The sequence below is a fragment of the Trichosurus vulpecula genome, chromosome 7 (genome assembly GCF_011100635.1).
Source record: "Trichosurus vulpecula isolate mTriVul1 chromosome 7, mTriVul1.pri, whole genome shotgun sequence".
NCBI lineage: Eukaryota > Metazoa > Chordata > Mammalia > Diprotodontia > Phalangeridae > Trichosurus > Trichosurus vulpecula.
The window spans coordinates 71,982,849-71,996,624 of record NC_050579.1 but is presented as its reverse complement, the minus strand read 5'-3'; the positions used below and the strand labels follow the sequence as shown (position 1 = coordinate 71,996,624).

The 13,776-nt window shown below is 36.8% G+C and overlaps 1 protein-coding gene across 5 annotated transcripts in view; it reads left to right on the top strand.

Annotated features, from left to right (window-relative positions):
- CDC14A (cell division cycle 14A) overlaps positions 1 to 13,776 on the top strand; it is a 245,106-nt gene that overhangs the window by 164,948 nt on the left and 66,382 nt on the right. For all 5 annotated transcript variants that reach the window (XM_036768493.1, XM_036768495.1, XM_036768494.1 and 2 more), the window contains exons 9-10: positions 1,371 to 1,601; positions 7,323 to 7,461. In XM_036768493.1, the coding sequence (XP_036624388.1) occupies positions 1,371 to 1,601; positions 7,323 to 7,461 (370 nt within the window). The remainder of the gene's footprint in view (positions 1 to 1,370; positions 1,602 to 7,322; positions 7,462 to 13,776) is intronic.

Sequence of the window (13,776 nt, the reverse complement as noted above, 5' to 3'; positions counted from 1 at the left end):
TTTGTTTTAACATAGACAGAAACTGATAAATTCAGACTACGTTGGAAAACAGGCAGATGTGGTATCTAGTATGAAGAGGCAGAAAGAGAAAACTGTATGTTTTATTGATCACTAAATATTTTGATTCCATATTTAAATCCACTGATGCTGAGCTATTAAAGTATATTGAGTGTTGGTTGGCTAGAAGGACTGTATTTTCTTTATAATTTCAATGAGAAGTTTGCATACATCGTACATACCAAATACTTGTAGAATAACTAAGTAGTTGGAGTTGTAATAAAAGGTAAAGTATCCATATTTACGAACTTTAGTTAAAAAGATTCTGCTGTATTCGGAAATCATTTTTCTGGTACAGAAAAACATTTAGAATAGGTTGAACTAGCCCACAAAGTTCACAGATAAAATACAGGGTTTTTTTGGGAAATACTGTGTTGGTCCCTGAATGCATTTGTTTTAGCATCCAAAGAGTCTTGGGACTTCCAAATCTCAGATTAAAACTTCAAACTTTATTTGGATACTTTTTAAATTTTGTTTTTGTGAATAACAAACTATACCTTAAAAAAAAAAAAAACTTCTTTAAGCTTTTGTAATAGAAGCATATTTAGATTGACATTTGGACCTAATCTTTAAATGTACTATTTATATTTACTGCTCACTCTTAAGGGTAAAAGTGTGTTTGTCTCCCATGCTCTTTGATATTCATATACTTAAAAAGATAAGCCATTCCACATTCAGAAAAAGAATTAGGGAGTGTGAATGTAGATCGAAGTATACTATTTGCTCTCTCTCTTTTGTATTGTTTTGTTTCTTCTTTCTCATGGTTCATTCCATTGGTTAGAATTTTTCTTTGCAACATGACTAATGTGAAAATTATGTTTAATGTGAATGTATATGTAGAGCTTATATCAGATTGCATGCCGTCTTGGGGAGTGGGGAGGAGTGAGAGGGGGAGAAAATTTTGAATTCAAAAGCTTGTGGAACTGAATTTTGTAAACAAGAAAGGAAGGAAGGAATTAAGGAAGGAAGGAAAATATAAGCCAGATTTGTAATTTCATGGGTGTATGAAACTTCTGGTAAAGAAACTCTCTACCCATGAAGATTGGTACCTGCTTTCCTACTATTACAGTCTTAGAGAATTGCTTGTGACTTACTCAACTTTTTGTAGCCAGTATGGGTTGGAAGCAGAACTTGAACTCAGGTCTTAGTGACTCCAGGGCTAGTTTTCCATCCACTATTTCACATTTCCTCTTGGGATTTATATAATTTATCACTTATGATGTGAGTGATTTTTGTTTTTATTGTTCTGCCAAGGTGATTTGCATAGGAGTTTCTTACGTTGCTCTCTTTTTTTCCTCCACTTTCTCTTTTAGGTTATCCTCTTCACGCCCCTGAAGCCTACTTCCCTTATTTTAAAAAGAATAACGTGACTACAATTATTAGGCTGAATAAAAAGATCTATGAGGCAAAGCGATTCACAGATGCCGGTTTTGAGCACTATGACCTCTTCTTCATAGATGGCAGCACACCAAGTGATAACATTGTTCGACGATTCCTAAACATATGTGAAAACACTGAAGGAGCAATTGCTGTACATTGCAAAGGTTGGTACAAAGCCCTTTGTAGTATATTTTTACAAATTTGGATAAGGCAAAAACCAACCAACCAACCAAACAAAGAAAAAAAACCCCAACAAATCTCAAACAACTAAAAAAACCAAACGAAAACCCAAGGACATAGAGCAGCGTGGGGGGGGGGATAATAAAATCCTGATCTTTTCTAATTCATAAAACTGAGACACAAGAACCTCTTTAATTTCCCTTTCTCTGAAGAAAAGACTACTTTGCTTGTGGAGTACCGGGGGGCATTGACTGATCTCAGGTGATAGGTGAGGTTTTCTGTGACCACTTCTGGAAGGAAATGCAGTGGCTACTCCTAAACTGTTTTTCTGGCATTGTCCACTGTGATTAGGAAATATGATATGCAAATTACTGGGGATATTCAGTGAAGTCCCAATTAGTATAAATAATGACTTCCCTGACATGGTAGCATTATTTGAATCTGCATGGCATATTTCCATTAGCCTGGAACCAGCTGCTATTTTTACATAATTATAACTTCAAGTAGTGGGAATTTGAGTACTTGCAACCACTTTATTCGCATTCATTACTCACACTCATTGGGACCTAACTGTAGTACACTGAAGCAGATAAAATTGTGAAATAGAAAGGTTTGTTTCTGTGCCCTCCTTTCAAAAGTCTCTGACTCCATTTTCACCCTCTCTTCGCCTATTTGAAGTTCAGTGCCTTGTTCTCTGGTAATTGAAGATGGTCCTTTACTTAGTAAGGCTTCTGAACTTCTACTTCCCCTCTTTACCATCAAAATTACTTGTTACAAATCATTGCCACTTTCCCATTTCAGCTGTGTCCAACTCTTTGCGACCCCATTTGGGGTTTCCTTGGCAAAGATACTGGAGTGGTTTGCCATTTTCTTCTCCGGCTCATTTTATAGATGAGGAAACTGAGGCAAACAGGGTTACCTGACTTGCCCAACACAGCTAGTAATTGTCTGAGGCCAGATTTGAACTCAGGAAGATGAGTCTTCCTGATAATAGGTCCAGCAGTCTATCTACTGTGCCACCTACCTGCCCCTAATGATTTACTTGATTATTTAAAACATATGAGAAAATTTCAGGTTCTGATCCCGGTGGGGATAGACATTTTTGGTGATGGGCTAGTCATCCTATGAACAAGGTAACATTGGCTTTCAGAAAACCAGGAAAGTTACCAGAAACAAGCAAAACCATCATCAGATTCTGAAGGATAGCAAACTCCACTTCTGACTGCCTTTGCCTTTCCTAGAATAGCGTGAGGTCAAGAGATACTAAAGTTCTTTGAAGTCATCCTTCATAACTTCAATGAATAGAACAGCTTTCATTTCAGTGGTAAAGAAACACTCTGGGCACCTTTGTACCCACAGCATCCTTGTTATTTTGCATGTGCAGGTTTTAAAAAGTGCCACTTAGTGGCGCTGTTCTCATATTTTAGTTTTAGAGAAGGCAGTTTCTTTAGTGTGTTAGGAAAATTGGCTAGTAGGTGTTAGGGATTATATAGCTCTTCTTCTATGTCTGAAGCTACTGTTTCTGACTTATTCAGATGAGCATGGCTTTCTTTCTGATAAAAAATTTAAATACCATTTTGTAGGCTCTGGTTTCTATGTTTAATAATCGTGTAGGTGTAGAGACTTTGATGAACACGTGAGCTGCTTGTAGAAGCTTCAGTTTTCCAGAGCCCTGGAAAGATCAAAATGATCAGCACGTGGCCCAAGAGTTTAGATGAGGGCATCTGGTGTCAACTTTTATGCACTTTGAACATGGTCCTTTCTCCCCTGTCCCACCCACCCCCAGTCCCCAACTTACTTCCTAGCTGAGTGTTTCTATTTTTGCAGAATTTTAAAATATAAGGAGATCTTGCTTAAAAGATTCATTATTAATTTGCCGTTTGCTCTAGCTGTAATTCTGCTTCTAATCAGGTCACAGTGAGTGGGGTTGAGTAGGCTTCTCCTAGATTTATGATTCATGTACATCATAAGTTTGCCTTACCATTCTAGCTTGTTACCTTTTTATATAGTTTGAGCTTGCTTAGATTTAGAAAAATCCAAGTTTGATATCTCAGCAGAATTTATGTGGGAAAAATAGTTAACTAGATACCTGTATTATCTTGAGCTGAGAACGCATATTCCCTTTTCATCTTCAAAGTATTACAAAATAAAAAAGGAAAATAATTAAAATTCCGAGTTTTTGCTGTCATGAATATGAGTTTCATTTTTTAATAAAGTAATTGTTGATGTACAAAGTCAAGCTTTTTCCTTTCTAAGAAAAGACATTTTATCTGTAAAATATACTTTGGGTTTACAGATTTTAAGGAGATCAGTTTTCATTGAAGTTCTTTACCTTGAATGACATGTGTGGTACTTCACCCCTTGAGTCATTCTATAAAGAAACTCACTTACTAAAGCATTACTTATTACAGGAGTTCTCTGTCCTTTGTGTGCCTAAGCAAAGTGTTAATTAGAAATATCAATTTTGACATTGCATAGTTTTTAAAAAATTATATCCCTAATTAGAACCTTAAACAATAAAATCAATTAATCGACATTAAGCTATCTTGATAAGGAGATAACAATTTTCCAAGTTGAAGATTTTTCTACTTGTTTGTTATGGTTATTTCCACATATACATACTTGTAGTATTATTTGATAAAGCTTGTAACTCCCATTTTAATTATAGCTGCATTGCTTTTAATAGAACACTTGTATCTACTATGGGCCTATTAATTATTTCAACATCTGCCCTAATTGAGTCAGCTTAATTTTCTGAGAATTGAAGCGGAACTGAGCAGTTTAATTGAATATGAGGGAGGAGAGGAAGGGAAGCTTATCCTGCAGTAAATGAAGTTCAGTAGCTTTTGGAAAAGGAATGAAGATGCCACATCTCCACAGGCAACTTTGGTGCCAGAAGGCAAGCTAGTAACCCATTTATGGAAATGAAATTCCAAATTCTGTAATGATTTCATATCTGCAGTTTTAGCCTTGCTATTCAGTCTGTATGGATGATAAAGGGTTTGGCTGTGAATTCTTGGGAAACAATGAAAAAAAACACTTGGAAAAGTGAATACTGATTTATTTATAGGAATTTTGTCAAATGAATAGAATGGCAAAGCAATTATGATTACACTTGATGTTAATAGAGAATATCTTGATTATCTCTTTTATACCACCAACTCTACAAGAACACCTTTGGTTTGGACTATTTTAACAATTAAAACAAAATTTTTAAAAATGGTGAAATTTTCTTTTGTTCAATTATATGTTAAGAACTCCCAGCCATTCAGTGCTAAGAGCATTCTTTTTATAGATCCAAATTGGAGACTCTGTGAAGTTTCTGTTAAAAAAAGTGATGCAACTTTAGTTTCAGAGATGTTTGAGAAACTTCTACACTCTTTCACTTTTAGCTAATGGAACCAGAAGGGCAAGGGAGTGTCTGAAGGACATGATAGCCATCTGCTATCCAGGTAGAGAAATTTTTGAGGCATATTTTGGATGCTTAAAATACATGACCTCCAGAAGAGGCTACTGAAACTCCCTGAGCCTCGTTCTGTGTATTAGTGTGGGCACAAATGATCATGTATTTGGATTAGTTGTAAAGGACTCCAGAGCTCCACGCAGTAAAAAAAAAAACCCAAAAAAAAACAGCGGTCATCTCCGTTCTTATATTTAGGGGAAAAGAGGTTTAGAGAAAGAGGTGACTCTTGAGAATATCATCTAACTTCTACAAGTATATTGTTGTAACTTAAAACTGAAGTTAGTTTAAGTGAAGGTAGAAGATATTTCTGGTAAAAACAAGATTCCAGGAAGCTATTAAAAACATCCTAACTTCAAGGGATAAGTAGGAAGTAATGTAATTGTAATGAAAAATAAGGGACAAATCTTAAATACCTTGCATTACGTACAACTTTTATGGAGCATGGGAAATGAAAGTCTAGATACCTGAACATAGTTATAACAAGATTTAGTGAGGTAAAAAAAGGGATGGATTAAGGAAAACAATTTTCCTTAATTTAAATTAGTGAAAAAGATGGATTTAAATAGCTCACAAAACTACCCCATTGCTCAGATTGATTTGTCTCCTCAACTATATCATATCTGTCAGTTATCACCCTTCCATTTACTCAGATAGAAGATTCTGCATTCCTAATGCTGCGTGGTCTATCACCAAAGCTGGTTTCTTTTAAAATGCTTCCTCGATTCACTCCTTCCTCTCTGTTACCAATGCTGGCACTACTGCTGTCCAGAACCTTCATCCCTGTATTATTGCAAGAGCCTATTTGCTTAAATTTTGACACTCCTGATTTAACCTCTGTGCTGCTACCAATCTGAGTTTCCTTAAGATCTGTCTTGATCATATCATTTCTCTCCTCAAGAACCAAAAGAAATGACTTCTGTTTTCTATTTGCATCAAGTACAAATTCTGCTGTCTGACTTTTAATGTCTTCCGTAGTCCGACCTGGATCCTTTCTAGTATACATCTTATTCACCCCACTACTTCATGCTTTGGCTCACAGTTTTATGTGTTTTCCCAAAACTCCTTCCACACTTCCCTGTGGTGCCCAAGACAATGTGAAGGTTTGGATAGTAGGGAAAAAGCTGAAATATGAGGCTGAACTAGACGGTCTTTGAAGTTCCTTCCCGTTTGGGGGATTCTGTGAAGATTTAGATGTTTTCAAGTTTGTAAGCACAGTGGGATATTGTAGAAAGAGTATACACTGGATCTGCCCACTAGCTAGTTAAGAAACTCAGCATATTGCTTACCTTCTCTAGCCTTCAGTTTCTTCATCTTAAAATGAGCCAGGAAGTGCCATTTTTGAGATTTTGGATTGATGAATTTGATCACTCATGGGGGAAGTGGAGTAGGGAAAAATAATGAGAATCATTGTATTATGTACAACTTTAAAAAATAAGTCTAAAATTATAGTTCTATAAAATTTTAATTTCCACAGCTCTTGGGAAATTAAGAGGGTTTGGGGAAGGCTTCTAGTAAAAGGTGTGGTATTTTAGTTGGGATTTAAAGGAAGCCAAAGGAGGTCAGTAGGCAGAGTGGAGGAAAGAGAGTGTCTACGCTTGGGAGTCAGCCAGAGTAATCTGTCTGGTAGAGTTAAGAAACAGTGATGATAGAGGTTATCTGCTTTGATTAGAGAAGGGTTTTTGATTCTGAACCTTCTGATATTAATAATCACTAAGTTTATAAAATAAAATCTTGATAATATAACTTACTTGCATTTGGAACTGGCTAGTTGGCCTTACAGAGTGGTTATCAATAGATTCATCTCAACCTAGGTAGTATTAAAAATGATCTCTTATGAAGACTAGTTCTGGGATTAATATTTTAATAGTTTTCCTAATGGAATCCTTAAAATTTCAGGGGAAAAAAGACTAGATGGTCTTTTAAAATGCTTTTCAAATCCAGTTTTATGCTTTGTTATTATTGTGTCTCTTTGAATATTATCATTAAATTTTTTTAAACTCCAGAACATCAAAGAATGTATAATTATACTGAAAATATCTGATTTAAAAGTCGTACATTAAATATGAGACTAGTGGTGTCAGCTTACCAGAATCTAAAAACTGTTGATGCTATTAACTGTACTCAGTTTTACTATATTGTATTTGCCTGTGCACATGCTCACATGCTGTATCTCATTTCTCTCTCTCTCTCTCTCTCTCTCTCTCTCTCTCTCTCTCTCTCTCTTTCTCTTTCTCTCTCATAGCTGGTCTTGGAAGAACAGGAACATTGATAGCCTGTTATGTAATGAAGCACTACAGGTTCACACATGCTGAAATCATCGCGTGGGTCCGAATCTGCCGGCCAGGTTCTATTATAGGACCCCAACAACACTTCCTGGAAGAGTGAGTATATCTTCTCCATTATTGTATTATAAATTTTGTTCCTGCTCATCTGCTTCTTGTTCCCTGGTCATGGACCATGTCAAGTCTGTGGTTATAGAGAGGCCACATTGTGGGAAGGCTTTCTGTCTAATGGAGTTTTGTTGATTTGACAGCTAATGCATTCTAACTTAGTGCCTTTTATATAATTTGCTCAGGTGAGAGTGAGGAGGAAATCACAGAGCCATCTCTGCCCACCTTTTTTCTGTCATTTTTCTTTGTCTGATCTGGCTAGAGTGCAATTTTCTTGTGTCATTTCACTTGGCACTTTTCATTCTTTCCTTCTGTTTGCATGTTTAAAAATAGAGTGAAAAGCAGCAGTGAGGTCAACCAATGAGCTGAATAATGTTGCCAGCATATTTACATGTAACTGAACTATTGGTGCACCTGTGGGCAAACTAGTCATTAGGTGACAAATAAATAACAAGGAGATAGCCTGGATTTTGGTTCCAGCCCTGACTAGTCATGTGACCTTGAACAAGTAACTAGGCCCTCTAGGCTCAAGATAATTTTTCTTCCATACTCCTCAGCTCTCTTGCTTCAACTGGCAAAAGTTCACTTTGTTCATCAAATCTAAAACTGTTTGGAAAATAAAAAGCAATTTCCCTTGACACCCACCTCGTTTCAACATGTAGCTTCTAATTCCCATTATTTATAATTCATTGAATCATCCCACCCTTACTTGAACATACCTTACCTGTTTTTCTGTTTTATTTTTTCACCTTCTTAGATATTGATGCCAATTTTATCTCTTTTGTAATATGACAGAGACTATTATTTATTCTACATTAACATAAAGTCACATGCAAAATGGATAATTAAATGATTTTGACTATAATGATGAACTTGAAAATTCTAAACTTTTTATAACCAGCAACAAAGTATTTTAGAATTGGAAGGAGATTACAAGTCATCTAATCTAGCTTTCTTGTATAACAAGGGAGGAAACTGAGGTCCAGTGATATTAAATGATATGTACTAATTGGTTGGTTGTAATCCTTCATTCTCGAAGAGGAGCAGAATGTCATCACTATGCTAGAGTCAAGTTATACCGTGTCTGACTGTGGCTGATCAGACCAATACGAGCTCAGAATGCTCTACCATGGGTCTGGCACAAATAGTCCATGTGAACATTTGGGGTGGATTCTCTAAATTTGTACCTCTCACATTTCTTTTGAGCGACTTCAGTTCTGGAGCACAACACCTTCTCTGATGTAGGTATGCCATGCCGAGTGGTCCTGTGCCCAGAGTCTCCCATGACACACAATCAGTTACAAAGCTCATAAGAGAGACTTTGAGAGTGTCCTTGTATCACTCCTTCTGACCACCATGTGAACATTTACCCTGTGTAAGTTCTTCATAAAATAGTCTTTTGGCAAGCATACATTTTGCATTCAGACAACGTGGCTAGCCCATCAGAGTTGCACTCTCTGAAGCAGAGTTTGAATGCTTGGTAGTTCAGCTTGACAAAGGACCTCACTGTCTGGTGTCTTATCTTGCTAGGTGATCTTCAGAATATTCCTAAGACAATTCAAATGGAAACTATTCAGTTTCCTGGAATGGCACTGGTAGACTGTCCAGGTTTCACAGGCATACAATGGATTGAAGTGCTCCCCACTTCCAATTTGAACCCATTTTTAGGAACAGAAAGCATTTAAACAAAATCAACTGTCAAACAAAATCAGCTGTTTTATATATATATATGTATATATATACATACACGTACACATATATGTAAATATATATATACACACACATATTCACATATATATACATATATGTGCACACACAGACACACACACACTGCATTTCACACCTATAATCTACACTAATTTGAGAAAAGGAAAGTGTTTAATTATTAATTATCAGTCCTCTTGGACTGATTGTTCTTGTAACATCTTGAGTTCCACTGCTTTTTAGTGTTACTGTCACTGAACATTTTTGTAAATATTGAGTATAATGTTCTCTTGCTTCTCCTTTCTTCACTGAATCATTTAATATAAGTCTTTCCGTGATGGAGTAGCTAGGTGATACGGGGGACAGAATGCACAGGTTGGAGTCAGGAAGACTTGAGTTTAATTCTTGCCTCAGATATTTACTAGATGTTTGACCCTGGGCAAGTCATTTATCTCTCAGCTTTTCCTCACCTCTAAAATGAGGGTGTTGGACTTGAAGGCGTTCCAGCCTTAAATCTCATTCTGTTCTCCAATGATCCTGTATGTTTCACTGAATTCCTCAGGTTTGTCATTTCTTACGGTGTAATGATACTCTATCACATTCATATACCACAATTTGTTCAAACATTCCCAAATTTATAGGCAACTTGTTGTTTCTACTTTTTTGCTTCCATGGAGAGTGTTTGTATGAATATTTATTATATCTGTATCTGTATTTATGTAGCCTCTCACCTCCTTGTATCCAAGGCCCCTCCTTTATTTTTAATAATGAAATGGTGAACAATATAAAACTGTATAACTGAGTGCTAAATTTTATCCTATAGATTTATTTTGTTTGGAGGAGAGGAAGATTGTTGAGAGATGGAATAATTAGAGAAAGATTCATAGAGGAGATCAGGACCTTAATCCAATTCAGCGAACATTAATTGCCTACGGTGTGCAAGACCCTCTGCAAGGCACCGGGAATAGAAAGGCATAAACTGAAATAGTCTTTGTCTTTGAAGAACTTAACATTTTATATGATGATTCAATATATTCATACATAGTAAATACAAAGTAATTTGAGAAGGGACAGAGCTTTAACAACTAATAGGATCATTACTTCCTTCAGAAAGGAGGTAAATTTTGAACTAAATGAATAGGATTTGGATAGGTGAGGAAGAAGGGAAGTATGTTTTATGCCACTGAGATGTAAGGTATTATTGATAATATGTTGCAGCATGCTTAGGCCTACAATATTTCTCTCCATTGCCCGTTTGAATTTTGAGGTTTTGAAGGTTGTGATGTTCCATTATGGTTGTTGACTGTTGTTCTTTGTTCCTGAAGAGGACCAAAATGACATCACTATGTTAGAGTCAAGTTACAATGCCTCCGACTGTGGCTGATTAGACCAGTACAATTTCGGAATGCTCTACCACAGGTCAGGCACAAATAGTCCATGTGAACATTTAGGGTGGATTCTCTAAAATTGTGCATCTTGTGTTTCTTTTGAGCCACTTCAATTCTGCTTTGCTCATAGAGCACAGCACCTTCTCTGATGTGGGCACACCATGATGAGCAGTCCTGTGCCAGTGTCTCCCACGTCACACAATCAATTCCAGAGCTCTTAAGAGAGACCTTGAGAGTATCCTTGTATTGCTTCTTATGACCACCATGTGAACACTTGCCCTGTGTGAGTTCTCCATAAAATAGTCTTTTAGGCAAGTGTCCGTTGTTGGTAGACATATTAATGACAGTCCTTGAAGAACATTGGTGATCAAAAGATGGAATTTTGTATGAGAGAATCTTGAGGTCATTTTAAAAAGTATGCAATTTACCAAGTGCAATCGTGCCCACTCTTTCTCTTACCTAATTGGTTGCTCATCTGTAATAGCTGTCCAAGATATGCAAGCACTGATGGACCAGTTCATTGTGCTGTATAGCTAATTATGTATTATAGTTTGGACAACTAGAATTTTTTATCCACTTGGTTTTTCTTGTCTGGATTGTTAGACTTTATTCTTTTAAGTGGTTATGGATTTCACCTACAGACCTCTTACCTGTTCTGGGGTTTCTTGATCTTCATTGGTATGATAAATCAGTTACTGAACTCATGAACTGTGTTTTCTTTTTGTTCATTCCTGTTGATTATAATGACTTAAGGTTTTCAGTCAGTTTATCCTTTTTATTTCATTAGTTTACCTCTTGATACTTAATTACTATGAGTCCTAAGATCATAGCATTTATTACTAGAAAGGGAAATTAGAGATTTAGAACTAGAAGGGGACTCTTGAGATCACTGAGTCCAGCTGGCTAATTTTATAGAGGAGGACTCTGAATCCTAGAGAGGTGTAGTTATTTGCCTAAGGTAACACTTTCCACTTTCTCAGCTCTGACTCATTTTTCCACTTCTGGTACTATGGTTTCCATGCCTACCACTCTTCTGAAAAGACTCTCCTTAAGGTTGCCATTGACTTTTTTATGTTAAATCCAGTCTTCCCCTCCCCCACCTACCACCTTTTCCCTCAGTTCTCCTCCTCCTTGACCTCTCTGCAATATTTGACAATATTGATCAATCATCCTTCCTGGATACACTCTACCTTCTTTGGATTCTTGGGACATCGCTCTGTTGTGATTTTCTTCTTAACTGTTTGACTGACCCTTCTGATCATTTGTAGTCACATTTGCAGGGTCATCATGTTGCCTTGCTCTCTATGGATGTACCTTAGACCTCTGTCCCAGGCTATCTCTTCTTTTCTCTCCATTTTATCCGTGATCTTGTCAGTTCCCATAGGTTCTCCTGTCACCTCTGTTACAAAGGACCCCTGCATCTATTTATCTGGCTTTTAACATTCCCCGGACAGTGGTAGTGGCTAGCCTCTGGTCCTAGATCACTTGCTGTCTAATGAACCTCTCAAATTAGATGGAATAGGCAAATTCATCTTGCCCCAAACAAGATAGATTACTTTTCTTTTTTAATTTTAAATTTTTTTCAATTGTTGAGCACTTATTTTTTTCTCCCTCCTCCCTTGATGGAAAAAAAGGAAAAAAAACACCTTTGTAACAAATAAATATAATCCAACAAAATGAATTCCCATATTGATTTCATCCCGAAATATTTGTCATTCTGCATATTAGTCCATCATCTCTCTGGAGATAAGTAAAACTTTTCTGTTTCATTTTCTTCTTTAGTCCTCTGGAATCATGGTTGATAATTTATTGATGACTGTTTTCATAACTTTTTTTTTGCAGGTCAGCTCTTCCTATGTTACTTAAGTTGGAAGTACAGTGCCCACATGTAATACTGATCAGCCCACAAGCTTTAACTTGCTCCATTTGTCAATCTTAGCTGGTTTGCTTTTCCTTAGATGACCTGGTGGTCCCCACTCCAGGAGGCTTACCATATTGGTGTTAGACTTAGTGTAGATACTCAATAGAGTTTAGCCCTCCTGTAACTCAGAACTACCAAACTTAGCAGATACACTAGCCTCAGCTTCCCCAGCCATAGAGAATATGGCTGATCAGAATTCTAAAGTTTTCCAAAAGTTCCTTTTTACAATGTTGACATTATAGAATAATTATAGAATAACATATTTTACTTTTTCTGCTCAGTTCACTCTGCGTCAGTTCATACAAGTCTTCTCAGGGTTTCTCCACACTCTTTCCTCATTTATTATAGCACAACAGTGTTACATTACATTCACATGCCATGATTTGTTTAGCCATTCACCAATGGATGGGCACCCTGTTAGTTTCCAGGTTTTTTTGGTCCCCACAGAAAGAGCTGCTGCAAATATTTTTTGTACATATTAGACTTTTCCCTAACTCTTTGATCCCTTTGGAATATAGGCTTAGTAGTAGTCATTTAGTAACTTTGGGGACAGTGTAGAATTATGTTCCATAATGGCATTGACATTTCACATCTCCACCAAGAGTATATCACATCAATGTGTCTGTTTTCCCAAAGCCCCTTTCAACACTTGTCATTTTCTTTTCTTTCTGTCAAGTTTGCCAATCTGTTTGGTGATGTGGAACCTCACAGTTGCTTTAATTAGTGACTTGGAGCAATTTTTTCAACTCATCACTTTTCCCCCTTAACCCACTCTTTCTCCTAACTTCCTTGTTTATGTCTAGGTCACCACCATTCTACTTTTTATCCATGTTTGCAACTTAGACATCATCTTCATTTCCTTTAACTAATCTCACTCTCTTTTGTCCCCATCTGGTCAGTTGCATAGCCTTGTCAATTCCATATCCTTGATGTCTCTTACATCTGTCCTCTCTTTGCAAACACCACAGCCTCCTAATTCAGTTCCTTTTTGGTTTTTGCCTAGGCTATTATAAAGCCCCCCAAACTGGTCTTTCCTCATTATTATTCATCCTCCACACATTTGTAAAACCTGACATTCCTCAAAGGCAGGCCGGACCAAATCGTTGTCTTACTCAAAAAGTTTGAGTGACTCTCTTTTACCTTTAGAATAAAATACAAGTGCCTTTAGCAATTAAATCACTTCACAAACTCGTTTTAGCCGTCTTTCTAGACTAATGATGTATTAGTTCTCTTTCATGCAACTGACACTCTAGACAAGCTGCCTGCTTGTCCTTCCCCATATACAGCATTCTG